This window comes from Cotesia glomerata, linkage group LG7, assembly GCF_020080835.1.
Source record: "Cotesia glomerata isolate CgM1 linkage group LG7, MPM_Cglom_v2.3, whole genome shotgun sequence".
In the NCBI taxonomy this organism is placed as follows: domain Eukaryota; kingdom Metazoa; phylum Arthropoda; class Insecta; order Hymenoptera; family Braconidae; genus Cotesia; species Cotesia glomerata.
In genome coordinates this window covers 23205227-23225313 of record NC_058164.1, presented here as the reverse complement: position 1 = coordinate 23225313, position 20087 = coordinate 23205227, and the positions used below count along the sequence as shown (strand labels likewise).

Below are 20087 nucleotides of genomic sequence, written 5' to 3'. Positions count from 1 at the left end.
TGTTGTTCTGATCTACACAGAAAAAAAGGTTCACTTGAGCCAAGAATATATTTTTTTTTCTAATTATTTTCTTGAGCGACAAAAAAATTTTTTTTTTTGACACGAAATTTCACTTATTCCAACAAAATTAGTTCTATTGCTTTAAGAAATACGTATCTTGATCCAAGAAAATTTATTTAAGTCAAAAAAATCTTGTTGTTTTGAGAAAATTCAGCCTCTTGCTCCAAAAAATTTAGTTCTTGATAAAAGTTAATTTTCTTGTCTTGAGAAAATTTCTCTCTTGCTCCAAAAAATTAAATATAAAGATAGAAGTAAATTTTCATTAATATTTTTATTGATTAACATGTCAAATGGGAAGATCAAATAATATTGAATCATTTTTTTTCATTCAATATGTATAATTGCGCGCTAAAATAATATAAAATGGGCATCAAATATTCAAGAAAAAAATTTTCTCAAGGTGAGAAAATTTTGTTCTCAGCTGAAGTAGGTGGCGTTTCTTCCCTAAAGTATCTAAAAATCTTGATCAAATATAAAAATTTATTGTATCAAGCATTTATGATAATTTGAATTAAGAAAAAATTACTTCTACCAAAAATAAAATTTAAAGAAAAATTTTAACTTCGGCCACCACAACTTCGGGCTTCCTTCAGGCATTCGAAAATTTTCTTGAGCCAAGAATTTTGCTCTCCAATCAAGAAATTTTTCTATCTGTGTATGACTAATGACTACACAGAAAAAAAGTTTCACTTGAGCCAAGAAAATATTTTTCTTCCTAATTATTTTCTTGAGCGACAAAAAAATTTTTTTTTTGACAAGAAATTTCACTTATTCCAACAAAATTAGTTCTCTTGCTTTAAGAAATACGTATCTTGATCCAAGAAAATTTATTTAAGTCAAGAAAATCTTGTTGTTTTGAGAAAATTCAACCTCTTGCTCCAAAAAATTTAGTTGTTGATAGAAGTTAATTTTCTTGTCTTGAGAAAATTTCTCTCTTGCTCCAAAAAATTAAATATAAAGATAAAAGTAAATTTTCATTAATATTTTTATTGATTAACATGTCAAATGGGAAGATCAAATAATATTTCATCATTTTTTCATTCAATATGTATAATTGCGCGCTAAAATAATATAAAATGGGCATCAAATATTCAAGAGAAAAATTTTCTCAAGGTGAGAAAATTTTGTTCTCAGCTGAAGTAGGTGGCGCTGCTTCCCTAAAGTATCTAAAAATCTTGATCAAATATAAAAATTTATTGTACCAAGTATTCATGATAATTTGAATTAAGAAAAAATGACTTCTACCAAGAATAGAATTTAAAGAAAAATTTTTACTTCGGCCAACACAACTTCGGTCTTCCTTCAGGCACTAGAAAATTTTCTTGAGCCAAGAATTTTATTCTCCAGTCAAGAAATTTTTCTTTCTGTGTAGGAGCGAAAATTTAACGAAAAAAAATGTGAATTTGGATTTTTTTGCTACAGCACGGTGAAAGCGAGTACAATGTTATCGGAAAAATCGGCGGCGACGCAGTTCTTAGCGCCCGTGGAGAACGTTACGCCCAAGCTTTGGCCACAAGGATCAATTCGATGAAGATCCCAGACCTTAGAGTGCTCACCAGTCATCTCAGACGGACAATAGCGACTGCGCGAGGGATCGAAGCGCCGCAGGAACATGTTGCGGCGCTTAATGAACTAGATGCTGGTGTCTGCGAAGGGCTTTCTTATGAAGAAATGCAAGAACATTATCCACAAGTAAGTTTTATTTTATAATTACTTTATTTTATTGCACGACTCATAATGCGGAGCATCAGAGAGTGTTTTACGATTGAAAAATTTTTTTCGCCTCATTTCAACAACTATTTTTATTATTGTAGTCTTGTTAGTTCACGGAATCATAATATTTTGCATATTATTGTCAAGATAATTTAATGGAGATTAATTTGACACTTTTCAAAAATTGATTTAGTGCAATATAAACGGATAAAAACATCAAAATAGATCAAAAAATTTTCCTATCCGTCATGTATGAAACTCCGGAAACACTGTAACTTGCGAAAAAATCCATTAATTGAGTTGAATTTTTTTTTTTTAATTCTTTGCAAGAATTGCAGGACACCGAATGCGAATGGCTAGGTAATTCAGTGTCGTTTATGTACAATTAATAAAATAAAACAAAAACCAGAAGACTGTATATCTATATATATATTGTGTACATTTATCCCACTAGAGGCGCTTGCGCATTACCGTGCTATTTTAGCTGTTTTATATACTTTTTTTCACATTCTTTATTTTATTAATATTTAATCATTAAATGAGCATTATAAGTCGTGCACTCTTGGATTATCCAAACTTTTTTTTTAACTACTTTGAAAACTTACTATAGTAAATTAACTATTTTAGAAAAACATATAAAACATTGAATAGGCACTAATTCAGGTTAAGAACTTTTCAATGATACTCCATTTAATTTAAAAAACTCATTTTATTATAAAAATATAGCAAAGACAAAATTTTCCTTATTCTCTTAGTTATATAAATTAATAATTGAATTAATTAAATACTGATTAATCAATGATAAACGATGAAGATCGTAATTGTAAGATGATTTTAACGACACAGAGTTTTGTATGGTTTGGCTGCTTTCATGCAGATTCTTGAACAGCACTCCATGGAATACATGCACTGAAAAATTTTGAATCATTAATCATAGTTTAGAAAAAATTATTTCTAAATTTGGGAGAAAAAAAATTTTTGGATAAAAATTCGCAAGTTGTCTATCTAAAAATATTTTTTTCCAAATCATAAGAACTTTTTTCTAGCAAGGAAGTTACGGTGAGAAAAATTTTTATTTCTTCAGTTGAGAAATAAAATTATTAAAAATTTTCAACAAATTAATTTGTTATTACAATGCTCATTTTTTTCAAAAGAATTTTTTTTTCTCGGTGGAATAAAAAAATTTTATAGAAACTTACCGGAGCGCCGGATCCCTTGCATTTTCGGTGGGCTCCTTCGACAATTTGGGGCATAATTATAGTAGCAATTATGCAAAGAGCGATGAGAATAAATAGTACTTTCGACATTATTAGTGCTGAAACATAAATTTATAATTAATTACAGTTAGGATCAGATAATATTTATGTGCGAATATTTTTCTAAAGTAATTTTTTCTACATAAATTGATAAATTAATAATTATTAAGTCTAAAATAATTCATTGAATGAGTTGGAACGAACGTACTAATTTTCCACAATTAAAGAAATATATAGTTTAATGATAATTAAAAATGTATATAAACTTTATGTTAGTTGTATAATAAATTTAATCGTAAATTTTATAGTCTTCATAAGTCATAAATAGTGAGTTTGTACACTGGAAAAAAAAAAAAAACTACTTGATTCAAGATCAAAAATATTTTCTTCAACATTTCACTCGTCAAGATATTAAGTTCTTTTGATTAAATAAGTTAAATCGCGAATCAATAAATCAAAACTCGAGGATCAGAAGAAAGTTCTCCAGAACAATTCAACTCTAACAAAGCACTTCAATTTTTTTAAACAAGATACACTGATATTTCGCCCAAGAATTTCTTCCTTGAGGATCAAGATACAACGTCGGTTCTAGATATTACCGACTTGTTTCAAGAATCCCGTTGAAAACAAAAAATTATCCGATTTCTGATACTTTCTATCCCATAAAAAAAGTCTTGAATACTTTTTTGGATATGTTGAAGTTAAAATTTAGTTTTTAAGATGATTTTTTTGGTATTTTAAATGAAAAAACTTCTTTTTGAACGAAAAATACAAAATTCTAAAAAGAAAACGAAATTATTTTAGTTTTTAAGAATTGTTTTTCAGTATTAAATTTTCTGTATCAGATTCCGTGAAATAAAAAGTAGAATTAAGGGTAAGAAATTCTTGATTAATAATTTTTTTTTGTCTTGTAAATAAAATTTATCTTGAATCAATTAAGGTATCCGCGGGTAATAAGGCCTGTCGGGTAATAAGGCCTAAGTGAAATGCTATTTAAAATAACCGCTTGCGCTAAAGGCTTCTCTAGTAGAAGCGTCTAGCATAGAAATGTCGCTACAAGTTTATAGAGTCCCGATACAATGTTCCCTGTCTTCTATATTTCATCATCCGTCATATGCTAAAGTAGCGCGGAAAAATTTCTAAAAAACGGTTTGAGTAAATGGTAAACATTTTTTATAATTTTATAGTTAATAATTTAAAATCATTGTTCTAATTTTTTTTTTTATTAATTTTATCAACCGTGATTTATTATAATTCTTCTAACCCGTTATCACCTATTCGGTCATTTTTATGCTAGTATAAATCTAATTTCAAGTGGATGGAAATTTCCATCTTCACTAACGATTTGAGACAATTCGTCTTCGGATAGTTAGGTCGATGGGTAACCATCGAATTTGAACACTAGTTAGCTGGTGAATGCTAGTATCTGTTCGACTATATGTTAAGTATTAACGATGGAAAGCTACTGAGAATAAAGGTTACCCATAATGGTTACCCATCGACCTAACTATCCGAAGACGAATTGTCTCAAATCGTTAGTGAAGATGGAAATTTCCATCCACTTGAAATTAGATTTATAATAGCATAAAAATGACCGAATAGGTGATAACGGGTTAGAAGAATTGTTCTAATTTTTATCAACATCTTAAGAAGTATTGTTGCTAAATTTAAGTGATGATTGATCTATAATACCAATTTTATTTATTTTCGTATAACTATTTCCATTATGTTTAACCCGCAGGCCTTATTACCCTACCGTAGTAAAATAAGGCCTATTCGCAAGGTTTTTGAAAAAATTCAATTTTGTGTTTGTTTATGGTGAAAATTACCATTACTTCATTATATTTTGTAGCTAATGTATTAATATAAAAATTAACGTTACATTTCAATAATTAAATGCAATATTTTCGATTTTTTTCAAAATCTCCCTTAGCTAGGCCTTATTACCCGCCGGTACCTTAGTTGTTTATCAGTGCAGTTTAAATCATGATCGAAAAATAATTATAAAGAAAATTTACCTTAGTCTTCTTTTCGATTCACCAAACGAAACTTCCAAGTTCACTTGAACATCTGATACCCTAACGGATTTTCTCCCGAATATTTATAGTTAAATCATCGAAATTTCGTTTACAACCGAAAAAATTTCATCATTGAATCGTACGTTGTTATCGTTCTAGTATGATTATATCACCATATGATAGATATTTACGTTATAATTTACTACTCTAGTATTGATGATAAACGTAATGATTCATGCTTGAAGCCCTCGAGAGATATTTTCCTACGTAAATCCATACATTTTAACGTCACCTGTGGAATCAAATTACATACATCACTAATTACATTATTGTTAATCATTCATTGTAGTCACGTACACATACAGCTAAGAAAGCAAAGATGATTCAACCTAATGCGTTTTAACTGATTTCTGAAAGTCAAATAAAGTTTTTATCCGATAGTAATTACACGACTCATAATGCAAATAATAATGTTTTTTTTTGTAATAACTGGATAGCTTAGTTACTTTTTTACAAAATTTGTTCATTAAAAACGTAACTTGTTACACTACAATTTTTTAAGAATACAATTGAGCGAATTTATTCTTGTATTAGAAGATTCGCATCATTAATTTGTCAAGACAATTGATATTTTGTCTTTCAAAAGTAATTTATACAATGAGAAAAAAAAATTCTTTTCAAAAAAATGAGCAATGTTATGGTAAGAAATTAATTTATTGAAAATTTTAAACAATTTTATTTCTTGGCTGAAGAAATAAAAATTTTTCTCACAGTTACTTTCTAGTTGAAAAAAAGTTTTTTTGATTTGAAAGAAAAAAAAAACAATTTTGGATAAAAATTCGCAAGTTGTCTATCTAAAATTGTTTTTTTTTTTTTTTTTTCGGACCAGGCTTAAAAGTTGCTGAAAATATAGTAGTTTTTTATAAAAAATTTTCAGGAAAATTAAGAGTATGCATGATTTTGAGAAAACGACTCTGAAATTTTGAAATTAAGGATTGACAGAAAAATTGAAAAAAAAATTTTTTTTGGAAAGTATATGAAAAGAAAAATTTTGAAAAAAAACGTTGAATACACTTCATTTTTTAAGAATTTACACCGAAAAAAAAAATTTACTTGAATCATGCAAATAATTTTAAAGAACTTCATCTTCTTGATTTAAGAAGAAAAATTTCCAAACTAAGAAATTTTTCTTGGTTTAAGTAAATTTTACTTGAATCAATAATTTTTCATCTTGATTCAAGACAATGTAACTCTTCAAAATTATTTATTGGTATTAAACTACCTATACGTGACTGAATAAAGTAGTCAGTACTTGTCTCGGATAGCTTAACTGGTAGAGCCCTTGGCGCGTAACCGAGAGATCTGGGTTCGATTCCCAGGCTGGGCTGTCTGATTATTTTTTCAATTACGGAAAAATTCCCACTGAGTAGGTCCCCCCTTTCCCCTATCCGTTCTTTCCCAACTCCCTTAAAATTTGCTTTAATATGGCTAGTAGTTTAAGAATTTTTCTTTTGATTCTAGTTAATTGTTTTTTTTTTTAGTGTGTAAACGAAAAACTGAAAAAAGACATTTTTTTCGAAATTAAATATTTTTTGAACCAGTTTTACTGGAAAATATTCAAAAATTGCGAAAATTGGGATTAATAATAATCAATTATCAAAATAATAAATTTTTTGTTAAAAATTAAAAGCGCATTATGAGTTGTGCCCTTTCAGATTTACCAAAATTTTTAATTCTTCATTTTGACACAAAGATTTGTTGATATAAATCCTGCCAAATAAAATAAATTATAATAATAAAACGAAATTGCTTGCAGGAATTCGCCTGGCGGGACCAAGACAAACTACGTTACCGATACCCCTGGGGAGAAAGTTACGTTGACATAATGCAGCGAGTTGAGCCTGTGATAGCGGAACTGCAGCAGTCGAACAACATCTTAGTGATATCTCACCAGGCAGTTCTTCGCTGCCTGATCGGATACTTCATGGACAAAAAGCCAGAGGAACTGCCCTACATGGAGGTTCCTCTCCACACGATAATCCGGGTGTCCAGCTGCGGATTCAATTATCGCATAGAGTTCATCAAGCTGCCTATAGAGTGCGTTAACACAACGAGAAACAAGCCGGTAAATTGCAGCGCAAACCGTACTGACAACGACGCGCTGAGAACTGTTCCAGCGCATTACGACATCCCTGACCCCTGGCGGAACCCTGGAAACGGTCCTTCCCTTGTTCAACAACACTGAAAACAAATAAACGAGAAGGAGTCATCTTCTTTGGCTTCTTCTTCTTCTTCTCCTTCTTCTTCTTCGACTTTTGTTGACAAAAAATAAAACCATAACAAATATTATTGCTTTTAATTATGATAATCACAGCATAGTCATATCTGACATTTGATTTGCGGTGGAACAAATAAATTGTTGAAGAAATCTTTTTAATAATTCACTTGTTTAAACTAATACTATAAATTATTTCGAGAAATATTTTTTTCTTCTTTCTTTTGCAAATAAAAAAAAAATTGTTTGATTGTTTTTTATAAAAATATTTAAACACGCAGAAAGAAAATTTTTATAAACATTTCAATTCATTATTATTACTGATTACAATAATTGACGTATGAGTTTGATGATTATTCAATTTACTTTAAACAAATAAAATATTGTCAGATGTCTGTTATTTTCTGTAAGATTATTCATCAATTATTTATTATTTTAACATTGAAAATAGTACTTAGAAGTTTGAATATTAGGCGCGAACTGCTGCAATTGTGACAAGAAATTTCCTTTTCTCAAAATCTTTTTATTTTTCCGCGATTTAATTATTAAAATCAACAGAGTTGTACTTAGTAGCGTGTTCTATGATGGAGTGAAAAAAATCTTTGAAAAACTCTGAAGCGATGAAAAAATAACTTTGTTTCTCCGAAAACCGTAAAAATGGCGGCTCAGAGGCCTAAATTCTAACACTACCGAGCTATAATTGAAACGCGAGTTTCATAAATCATTTTTAATTAATAAAACTCTGATTTGTTTCATCAATAATCGTTATTTGACTTGACAAACGCAGAATTTTAATTATTTTAACGTTTTTTTGAGTTATAAACCGTGATACCACATATTTAGTGTGGTTATAACTTCACCGGCGTTGAGAATTATAAAATAGTATCTCGCTTGACTTGTAGATGTCAGTTTCGCCGAGCAACTCACTAGTGACGTCACACGTGTTACTATTTCGGCAGATTTAAGTGTTTCAGTAAAGGGCCTGAGCTGACTGCGTGGTAAAAAATACATTTTGAACAAATTATCGCGAAATTTATATTCTGTTACACTAAATTAAACATTATTCTCAATTAATGTGTCAAGGTATTTATAATAACATTACATTAGATCCATAAAAAGTGATAAAAATCAGTGATGGCAGTAAAAAATATTAGAAAAATTACTCTGCTATATACACTTGCAGCACTGATAATTTTTTTAAAAAATAAGTTAAATTTTTTTCATCGTGCCAATTATATATATATATATATATATATATATATATATATATATATATATATATATATATATATATATATATATATTTAATCCTATTGATTTTTATAATCACACAACGCAATTTTTTTTTTTAATTTAAGCTTGGTTGCAAATTAATTTTAAAATTTTGAAACTTGCTTTTGAAAATTATTTCTTTCATGCAAAAAAGTTAAAAGTTTAAATTTATGACCCAAATTTTATGAATATTGGATTCAGTATATTGACAACAAGTAATTAATAATAAATATTAATATAACATAATAACAATTAGTGATATATTTTTTTAGAAGACAGGTCGTTTACAATATTACTACCGATATTTTTAGAAACATGCAAATCTAATATAAGAAAATTAAAAAATTACTTTTAAGGCTATATTAACATTTTATAATTAGATTTTTTGGTTTTGTTTGTTGATCATTGACTATAATTATTATTAAAGTGTTCGTTAGTTCTAGATATTGATGTAATTATTGATAAGAAATTATATATACATGTAGTGAGTATTTAAAGATAAATAAAACAATGTATGATAGATAAATCTTTTTATAATAAAATACATTCAATGAATAAACATTTTCTACGTAAAAAAGTTTACTATTTCCTCAGTTAATTTTATTATAATTTTTTTTTAATATTAATTATGATTAGAATATAGATTTTTCTTTAATTCCGCATTTTTTACTTCAAAAACGCCATTTTCAAGTATAGTTTTTGAGAAAGTACTATGAGCGCCACCTTCTAGGTTTTTTAAATATTAAATTGCGATTAAAATAGAGTTTTCTTTTTTAACATCATTCTTAAATTCATAATTTTAAGTGCAAAAAATTTTTTTCGCAACTCAAGACAATATTGATAAATATCTGTAATTAAGTAATTAATTATTATTTAATGTAATTTTAATGACTTAAATTATTTTTTACATCATAGAAAATTGAAATATAAAATTAACAGTTTGACTTTGTATGTTTAAAATTGTTATAATTTAAAAAACCTGCTCTTTTAACTTCTAGAACGCCATTTTCAGGTACAGTTCTTGAGAAAGTACTAATAACGCCATCTCCCGAGATTTTTAAGAAACTGAATCATTTTTTTAATTTTCTTTGTAAATCTTATCATAAAATTGAGATGAAATATATGTGAAGCCAATTCTGTTCGTAATGAGCATAAAAATATATATAATTCCATACCAATATACAAACGCGCGCTTGCGCGCGCACATTAATTTTATAGTAATAATAAAATTACAATGTTAAGATCAAAATTTCAACTGTAATAAAGTAATTTTTTTGTAATTTTAATTTTAAATGAGAACATCGTGTAGTAAATGATTACTTATTAAAAAAATTTATTTTATTCTTAAGAATTAATTCTTACATACAAAGGACTAGAAAAAAAAATATTCTTCATGTGACTAGAAATTGAATATAAAATAACGACTAGATCGTTTACAAATTCAGTTGATTGAAATAAATTGATAATTTATAAACTAAGTATAAAATATAAAATATAAAACTAAGTATAAAATATAAAAATTAAGAATGATTAAAACCTCATTAACCTCATAGTGTAGTCGCGTTGTTTTACCGCAAGATGGAGGTCCAGTCCCGTCAGCATGCGATTACGCAACTCGTACTCATTTGTCAGCGTTTCGCATCTCCTGCCGCCATTTTGTCGGCTGAAGTCGTTGATAATAACATTGTTTTCGGTAATGCTGTACTTGGGGGTGTGTTTGACGATATTTTGCATAAAATCGACGGCCACTCTTCTGCAAGTGTCGTAACCAGATAATTGTATACTCTTCGCTCTCACGCGGTTATATTCAGCTGGAAGAGGCTTTGTTGCGCGTTCTATTATTGATGCTACAGATTTTGAGGATCCAGGTAGATCTTTGAATACTTTGGTTAACACTTCACGCATTACGTTTTCATCAGTATCGTCGTCGCCTTAAAAAATGAAATTTATCAGTTTATTTAATGTTTCCAAAATTTAATTTTGGAAGAACACAAAATAAGGTCGTGGGTTCGAATCCTGCACAGAGCATATCGATGGTCTAATTAGCGATTGGTCTAACTCCTTATTTTTAAGGGGGTGATTTTTTAACATTTTGATGTAGCAATAGTCTAATTATAAATAATTTAAATGATCCAAATCAAAATATTTTACCTCTATTAGATATTAAATTGTTTTTTAGAGTAATAATAATTTTGAACTAATTGTTTTTTCGTACAAATGCACAGTAAAAAATTTTTCGTAATTGTGTAGAGTGTTAAAATTTGTGTGTTGAATATTACACTCTAGTGTGTAGAATTTAACATTCTAGTGTGTTAAATCATTAAATCAACACATGAGAATGTTAAATTCTACACTTTAGAGCGTAATATTCAATACACAAATTTTAACACTCTACACAGTGACGAAAAATTTTTTACTGTGTGGAAGATTTTCTAAAATGGAGTTAGACAGTTTGCTAATTAGAACGTCGATATTTTAATTTTTGATACTCATTGTGAAGGTATATTTATTTTATTGATTGATTAATTAATTAAGAAATAAAATGAAAATTTATTTTCCAGAATATTTATTCAAATTGTGTTTAAAAAAATAAAAATTAGAATTTATGACAAAAATTAAGTTAAGGCTTATCGATAATTAAGTTAAGATTTTAAATTAAAAAATCATTTAAAAGTTGTAATTAATCGACAAGATAAAAAGCACCAATTTTTTATATTATAATCTATCAAAAATGTATTTTTATGCAATCTTTATAATTAAAAAATTTTTTTTAATTCAATAATTAAAAATCTAAAATATTTTATTAATAAAATAAAGAAAAGGTATACCTAATCATAATTCCTATATTATTTTATATAGACAATGTCTTCTTGGTATCAACGAGTGAATGACATAATCAATTGAAACTAATTATTAAATTGTTAAAATTACTATAAATTTTCTAATGGAACTAATTAATTCAACATTGAAAAAAAAATAAAACTATCTTCTAAAAATTAAACTTACCTAATTCACTGGTATTGTCATCGAAATCTTCGTTATTTACACTCCGCTGCATTTCAATAATTCTATTCAACGCCAATTGTAAATATTCTCGTGCATTTGGTTCTTGTGCTTTTGAACTTTGATTATCAATTTTCATTTTTTTTATTTTTTCTTCTTCTACAAGACATGGGGCCTGAAAACGGAGATAAATTTAAAGTAAATATTTCTATACAATCTAAAAAGCTTTTTGTTTCATTATAAATTTTATTTATTTATTTATTTATCTGGTAAGAATTCTATCGAAGTGTAAAAACACTTGTGTATAGAACCAGGACGAAAAATAACAGTTTTATAATATATAGACTTTTTTACAAAATTTATGTCGATAATACAATACGAAGAGATAATAAGTATAAAAAGTAATAAAGTTTTAGAGAAAGAAATACAAAATTATAAATAATTATCAGAAAAATAAATATCCAATTAAATACTCGCATTTTCTAATACATTTTTTTAGCATATTAACAATTAAGGTTTCTTATCCAGTAAGGTAAAAGCCCCAATTATTGACGGAGGTCTAAATATTGACACCCTAAATTATTTTTAAATATATTAAACTATCTGTAATAAGAATAACGATCAAATAAATTTTTATTAAATTCTAATTAATTAAAAAATTGAAAAAAATCACATTCAGTTCAAAATATTAAATATTAATTATTAAAAAAAATTAAAGTTAGCACCAGTTCATCAAATCAGCTTACGAGCGTCTATTTTCTAAACAACTTTGGTTAGAAAAGCATTTTTTTTAACTGCCGAGTTTAAATTAATTTTTTCATGTAATTATATGATCTATTTTTTTTTTTTAATTAACAATATATGAAATATTTATAAAATTAAATAATCGAAATTAATTGTATGCTTTATGATATTTAAATAATGGGAGTCAATAACTAGTTCATAATTTTTATGGTGAATCCCATATTGACAGCCAGTCGACAGCGCTATCACGCCTTTTTTTTTTAAGTATAAAATACGTTATATACGCGATTATATTCAAGGCTTTTAACTGTCAAATAACTCGGCGTGTTTTAGTGTTAAATAAGTTTTTAAATAAATTGTTATATTTTTCATAATAATTATTCATTCACAGAAATTATTATTAATTAACTTTAATAATATTGATCACTTTATATCAAGTTTTTGATAAATAACAATATAACCAAATGATTCGACGCATGTGCAGTAGGGGCGTCAATAATTGGGGTGACGGTACGTCAATAATTAGATCAATCAGTTTTTTAACCCGTCAATAATTGGTGTATCCAGATCATATATTTAATTATTTAAAATTAATTATATAGTAATAATTACCGTAACTCCTATTCTTTCCCGCTTCACAGCATTATTTATGTGTGACTTAATGTATATAGAATAAGCGAATGGAAATTTAGTATAGACCGGATAGCTCAAATGGTAGAGTAGCCGACATGTCTTCGGAAGGTTCTGGGTTCGAATCCCAGTCCGAGCTATCTAATAATTTTTTCTCGCATATTCTATAAACTCACATTAAGATTATCCTCTCCACATTCCTTTCTCAATCCTTTCCTACCAATATCCTGTTACGTGAATGTGGAACGCTTCACGTAATAATTACCGTAACTCCTATTCTTTCCCGCTTCACAGCATTATTTATATTTTTAAAAATGTGGAAGTCAGTAGTTAGAAGTAATAGTAAATATCACTGATTATCATTTTAAAAAAAGAAATTGATTAGTTAAAACATTACTGAAGACATTACCACAAACAAAATTCATCGATATTTATATTTGATTGCTTAAAAAAAAATGAAATCATAACTTTGTCTCTTATAGCGTCAATAATTGGGGCTTTTACCTTAAGTTAACTTTTTTTTTAACAATTTTTTATTACAATCTATAGTTTTCATATCAGTCGGGAGTTTGTTATAATATTTAATTGCTACATAATAAGCATTCTATGTACAAATAGTTTTGTTAATTTTTGGTAGTACTAGCAACTTAGATCTTGTATTTGTAAGTTTTTCAGAGAGCATGCTTTTACATTCTTGATAGTAGTAAGTTAGTGCATTTGTTATAAATGAGTCTCTTATTACCAAGGGTATAGTGTTGTAATTATTTATACATAACTTTTTATTTATTTTATATTGAAGAGATGTAACAGGTTTAATTTGTAAGTAATATAATTACTTTTAATCACACGTAATAGAATTTTCTTGAAATTTCTCTCTATACTTTTACAGAGTTTAAATCTTGGTCAGAAATTTTTCTTTTTATATATTAACAACTTTAATTAGAATAGCGAAAAATGTATGAATTCTATAAAGAAGAATATTTAATATAATTTTGTACTTACGGAACATGATCTCTTCATGATAAATGATTTATTATTGCTGAATACTTAATTGATAAATTAATAATATAAGAAAATTCCATACAATGATTGAAAATATCGAAATAAATTTTAATAACTGCGGAGCTAACTCCGATATGTCGAAGAATAAACCGTTATAATAATACTGTGTAGAGTAAACGAGTACGGGGGTGACATATCTGGCGCGTGCCTTGAACCCCCACTCTGTAGGCTTACAACCCCCTCGACAGCTGCATATTTCGTTGACCCTTATAACTTTTGCGTGTGTATGTGAGAGAAAGTATTAAAGTGGGTATAACGGTCGAAACTTTTTGATGAATTATGTATGAGCGAAAATGGGGTAAGTATTGGGTGGAAAGAAATATTGACTAACTTTTTTAAAATTTTAGGACTTTTTATTATATTGAATTTGAAAAAATTAACAATTTACAAAGTTTTGTTGAAATTTTATTTTACAAAAACTATAAAAAACTTAATGACAATAGAATTTTTTTTTTTTGTATTTTCCAATAAGTAACTTTTAGTACTGTAGTAACATTAGAGTTTTGGACAAGATTATTTGGCCAGATAGTTGACCAAGCCTTGGAAATAGAATCGGACAATTCTTGAGCCAGACAGTTAGCCAACCCGAGAAAAAATATTTATATATAATTATATATATTTATATATAAATTGGTTATATATGAAAAATAGCTAAATATAATCATATCTAATTATATATAATTATCTATAACTATATATAATTATATATAACAATATTTAATTATATATTTATTACACCTAATTAATTATTGGGTTAATTTTATGGATAGAATATTTAATATGGTCCTACGCAATTCTGTGTAACTAATTAAAATGCAAAAAAAAAATATCTAGATATAATTTTATAGCTATAACACCAGCGGTCACCCATCCATCTATTAACCCTGCTCAATACTGCTTAACTTTGATGATCTTCGTGCGTCTTGAAGTGTCTGTCTGCTGTGCTGCTGTCTTAGATGATAACGATTCTATGATCTACATAATGTATCATATGAGTTTATCATAAATGGAATATAAAAATTGATTTTAATATATATTTGGATAGTCATTATTCATAATTTATTTATTTTACCGAATTTCATTATAATATAACACTTATTTAAATAATAAAATAAATAATGATTTTACTATTAGGTAGTAGCAGAGCAGACCAAAACATCTCATAGGAAATGTGACAAATTTTGTATTTCAGAATTATTTAAACGTAATTATAAACATCATTTTACACTTTTTGTGATAACCAAAAAAAAATTTTTTTTCAAAGAAAAAATTTTTATGTCTGTTAATCATATATAAGCATATATAATTATATATACTTATATATAATTATATATGGGACTATATACAATCTTGCATGGCTGTATATTGCTCCATATATAGTCATATATAATTATATATGATTATATATAAACTCATATACAATTCTATTTATAATCATGTATGATTATATATAATTCTATATACTTATATATAATTGTATATGGAACTATATATAATCCTGCATGGTTGTATATTGCTCCGTATATAGTCATGTATAATTATATATGATTATATATAACCTCATATAAAATTCAATATATAATCATGTATGATTATATATAATTATGTATGATCATATATAATTGTATATAATTATATATGTGATTCCATATATAATTATATATGATTATATACAATTATATATAATTATATAGAAACATTTTTTCTCGGGAATATTGTTTTTCCCGACCAGCGACAAACTTGGACAAGATTTTAAAACAAAATCTAGAGCAATACTTGGACAAGTTTGGTAACAAGTCTGTAGCTAGAATTTGTCTAGATTGATGGTAAAGAAGTTTGACCCCAGTCTTGCCGAAGAATCTGGTCGAATACCTGGAGCGATTTTTGAAGAATATTGAAGAATAATCTACCGTAAGTTTCTTATCCAAGAATTGCAAAAATCTGTATACAGATACATCATCACGATCTAAAGTTTCAGTTAAATTAATGGCTTGTTGGTCATATAAATGAAGTTGAAATATGTATCGCTTTAAGGGCGATTATATATAATCGAAATAAATAATTATATAAGTGTTAAATTTTTCAACAAGCTAATTAATATATAAATAAAATTAATTTCATAATTAATTCAGAATAACGATTAAATATTAAAGAATATTGAATTATCAATTGTTGTTTATTCAACAAAAATATACCTAATAGAACAAAATGGTGTAAAAAAAAGTAAATACACGGATAGAAAAATTCACACCGAAAGAACTTTATACCTTTATTACCGCACTGGAAAAAAAGTTTTTTTCCACCCAGGAAATTTTCCCCTCCAGTAAAGAAACTGGTATTCCTGTGTGGAGAATTCCAAAGTTTTTTTCCTACACTAAAAAGTATAGTGGTTTTTAAATATTCAGTTTCTTCCTCAGCAAAATACCAAAATAAAAATATGGCCGACTTAACCTCATTTGACACAGATGCAAATGATGTCTTTATAAAACTGTCGATCTTTTTTATTATAATTAATAAATTAATAATTAATAATTTTTCAATTATAATTAAATTAAGAAAAAATCAAATTAATTATAATTAAATTTAAGAAAATTGAATTAATCATTATAATTCAATTAAAAAAAATCTGGAAAACGGTTGACCCTAAAGGCCATCCCTGCAACTTCTCGCTAATTCCATATCTAAGCGCTTAAAATTGCACTTATGACGTTTTTGAGCTCTTCGAGCTCAAAAATATAATTTCTATATTATTTCAAGCTCTCCGAGATTATAGAGTTAGCTGTTCTAAGCTTTTGAGATCTTCGAGCTCAAAAGTCTGATAGAACTTCAATAAAACAGCACTTTTTTAATTTTCAAACTGCAATAATTTCTAAATGAATGAATCGATTTTTACGTGGTTGGCAGTATTCCATGCAGTTTTTCAAATTCTATGATATACTTTTGAACACAAACTGATCGAACCGAAAATCTTAGAGAAATTTGAAAAATTCACTTTTTCCGAATTTTTTCGACAACGATAACTCACGAACCAATCAACCGATTTTCACGTTTTTGGTGGCGATCGACGTGGTTTTTTGGGTTATAATAATTATTCTATTTCATTAAAAACGATCAAAAGAGAAATGTCGAAGTTATGTGAAAAAAACACTTTTTTTCAAAATTTTTCGTTTTCGATAACTCTTGAACAAATCAACCGATTTTGACGGGACTGATGGCAATCGACGTGGTTTTTCAAATTTAAGAACAGAGTAGTTTTTTGAATTGATCGGTGAAGCTGTTTAGAAGTTATTCCAAAAAAACGATTTTTTGAAAATATTATTTTTGAAATTTCTCAAAATCTAGAGAACCGAATCAATTTAAATTTTCACGAAATTTAATGGCAATGATACTCTTTTAATCGCCACCTATTTTGATCCGATCGGCCGAGCCATTCAAAAGTTATAAGAGGTTTACACAGACACAGACACAGACACACACACACACACACACACACACACACACACACACACACACACACACACACACACACACACGAAAAAGGTCAACCACACTGAGCCCTGAAGAACTTAGAAGGGAAGAACGGCCCCACAGCATCGCAAGATGGCAACAAGACTGGAATGCTTCAGAGAAAGGTCGGTGGACGTACCGTCTCATACCTCGGATTGATGTGTGGTTCAGCCGGAGTCACGGTGAGATCAACTATTATTTAACGCAGATGTTATCAGGACACGGATGTTACCGGAAGTATCTTCACCGCTTTAAGCACGATGATACCCCAGAGTGCCCGTCCTGTCCAGGGGTCAATGAAGATGCGGAGCATGTTTTCTTTGTGTGTCCACGTTTCAACCAACAGCGCGATGAGTTGGGGAAGATTCTGAAAAAGAGAACCCAACCAGAGTCAATAGTAGAAGCAATGTTGTCGTCAGAAGCTGCCTGGAACGCCACAAGCACTTTTGCTACAAAAGTGCTTACCGAGTTGCGATCCACTGAGAGGAAAAGAGCGAAAGACAGAATCTAGAAGGAAGAAATAACATCTTAGCCACCAGAAGGAAGAGCGGCAGCTAATTCCTCCCCCCACGAAGAAATGCCTTACGGCAGTATCATGGGGGATCAGAGGATAGAAGAGAAAGGGGTTTAGGGTTTAGTGGGTAGGGGCGTCAGCGTCGAGTTTTAGTATGACGCTGCGTCGAGTCGCCACATATCCAGGCCAAACAGCTATGCCTAGAATCCGTAAAAAGGATCCCCCCCCCCTAAGGAAAAAAAAAGCACACACACACACACACACACACACACACACATACAGCCGCACAGACACCATCGCGGGAAGAGAAGCTTCCTGTGACCTTACAACGTCGAGATCTGATGAAAAAACGATTTTCGCAAAACGGGGTAGACCAATAACTTCCCGATTTTTGAAAATTTTCAATTTTCTTAGCGGGAAGTAAAAAATTAAATTAATTATTATTTAAATCGTTGAAAAATTGAATTTTTAATTACGTAAATCGCATTTGAGCAACTTTTTTCGTACCCAACGATCCATCCAAATTATGATATCAATTGTAATGCAGCTAGGTAATTTTTCAATAAATTATAAATCAACACAACTTTTCAATGATGTAAACAAACAAAAAATACCAGTTTTTTTATATTAAGAAACGTATATTGGATATAAAAAAACTTGAATAAAAATATTTAGTATTTTGGGTGGAAAAAAACTTTTTTTTCAGTGCGGGTTTATTTTTACACCAAAATTTTTTACAAATTACAATAAAAATTTATAAATTAAATATAGCTAAGGATTTAAATAAGTTTCTTTTTTAGGAAAAATCAAATTATTTCAAAGAATAGAAGAAAACTGACGGCAGGATTCGAACCTGCGCTTTTTGGGTGCAAGCTAGCAGTAAGGCAATAATAATTATTTATTTTTTAAATTAAATCATTTTTACAATAACTTACGGTTTGCATTGCTGAAAAAATGAAATCATAATGGGACATTTCTTGTGGAAGTATTAAAAGATATTTATTACAAGTTCTACTGATTCTTTATTTATACTCTGTAGTGTCAAAGGTAGTGAACAACAATAATATGCATAACATTTATTTAAAATAATAAGCCTCGATTTTCTTGGATAAGTGGTTTGAACAATTAGATTAAGTAACGTACCCTCCTATTATTTATAGATCATAACATTATAAGATATAGGATATAGGTTATATATGGTAATATACATGGTTAACATAATGATAATAGCAATAAAGATAAGATAATATATGTATACAAACGAAGATATACATAAGCATATGGTTAAAAATTGGAAATAGTAAATATTGAAAATTGAAAAAGCAAAAAAATATAATTCATATCAACAGAAACGCAATGCGAAGTTATCCCAGGAGTTTGTCAAGTCTGACCAAAATGGGGCTGAGAAGATATCCCAAAAGTGAACCAAGAAGAGGAAGACCGACCAGCAAGTCGTCTACCTTTTTGATCGTACCTTTATTTTCACCGCTATCTTCACGCTTAACAACTTCTCGAGCAATGAAAGTAATAAATTAATTTTAATAAATAGGATTAAATAATTTATTGACGGGAAAAAGTAACTTACCGTGAGCGGTGATGACGTACACGCACGCCATCAAGATGAAGAAGGTAAAAAGCCTGTCTTTGAACATTTTCGAGGATGCGATGAGCGGCTTTAGTTACAAGTAGAAGAGACAGCTGAAGAAAGACTGAAGTTGTTGCAAATTTTAGTCGGTTATATTGTTAGACAACGTTTATAATAAATTGAAATAGATAAGCACTATTTATCTACGTTCTATGTTTTCTAACATTTACGTAAACAAATAATTGGTAGGTAATTGGAACGTTACTTGTTTGGGCGATAACTTTAACCACTCGTTGTTTACCTTGAACAAATTGCAAGTTTATGAACTTTTTTGATATTTAATATTTAAGTTTATTTAAATAATATTTTATTCGAATTTCTTTCAGTAGGTAATTCATTAATATTAATATAATATAATATACTAACTATTGCATTTGTCCTTATGAAT

General features: G+C 28.3%; 2 protein-coding genes and 2 long non-coding RNA genes across 5 annotated transcripts in view; 1 reads left to right on the top strand and 3 right to left on the bottom strand.

Annotated features, from left to right (window-relative positions):
• Window positions 1-7366, top strand: part of LOC123269519 (6-phosphofructo-2-kinase/fructose-2,6-bisphosphatase-like) — a 30902-nt gene extending 23536 nt beyond the window's left edge. For both annotated transcript variants that reach the window (XM_044735272.1, XM_044735273.1), the window contains exons 5-6: window positions 1483-1752; window positions 6864-7366. In XM_044735272.1, coding sequence (XP_044591207.1) covers window positions 1483-1752; window positions 6864-7292 — 699 coding nt within the window. In that variant the 3' untranslated portion in view covers window positions 7293-7366. The remainder of the gene's footprint in view (window positions 1-1482; window positions 1753-6863) is intronic.
• LOC123269524 lies at window positions 2512-5214 on the bottom strand. Its single transcript, XR_006510444.1, has 3 exons — window positions 5048-5214; window positions 2973-3088; window positions 2512-2682 (listed from the first exon to the last, which is right to left on the bottom strand). It is a non-coding gene; the product is annotated as an uncharacterized LOC123269524 (long non-coding RNA).
• A 2591-nt stretch (window positions 7367-9957) lies between the features above and the next one.
• On the bottom strand, window positions 9958-14136 carry LOC123269521. The gene is made up of 3 exons (XM_044735274.1): window positions 13974-14136; window positions 11601-11772; window positions 9958-10525 (listed from the first exon to the last, which is right to left on the bottom strand). Exons 1-3 carry the CDS (start codon window positions 13989-13991, stop codon window positions 10125-10127), a joined length of 591 nt encoding a protein of 196 aa, XP_044591209.1. The 5' UTR covers window positions 13992-14136; the 3' UTR covers window positions 9958-10124.
• A 4920-nt stretch (window positions 14137-19056) lies between these two features.
• On the bottom strand, window positions 19057-19935 carry LOC123269523. Its single transcript, XR_006510443.1, has 2 exons — window positions 19640-19935; window positions 19057-19561 (listed from the first exon to the last, which is right to left on the bottom strand). It is a non-coding gene; the product is annotated as an uncharacterized LOC123269523 (long non-coding RNA).
• Window positions 19936-20087: the final 152 nt, after the last annotated feature.

Coding starts and splice junctions, on each gene's coding strand:
- LOC123269521 (XM_044735274.1), bottom strand. Junction 10,526..11,600: donor TGACAATACCAGTGAATTAG/GTAAGTTTAATT, acceptor TCATTTTTTAAG/GCGACGACGATACTGATGAA.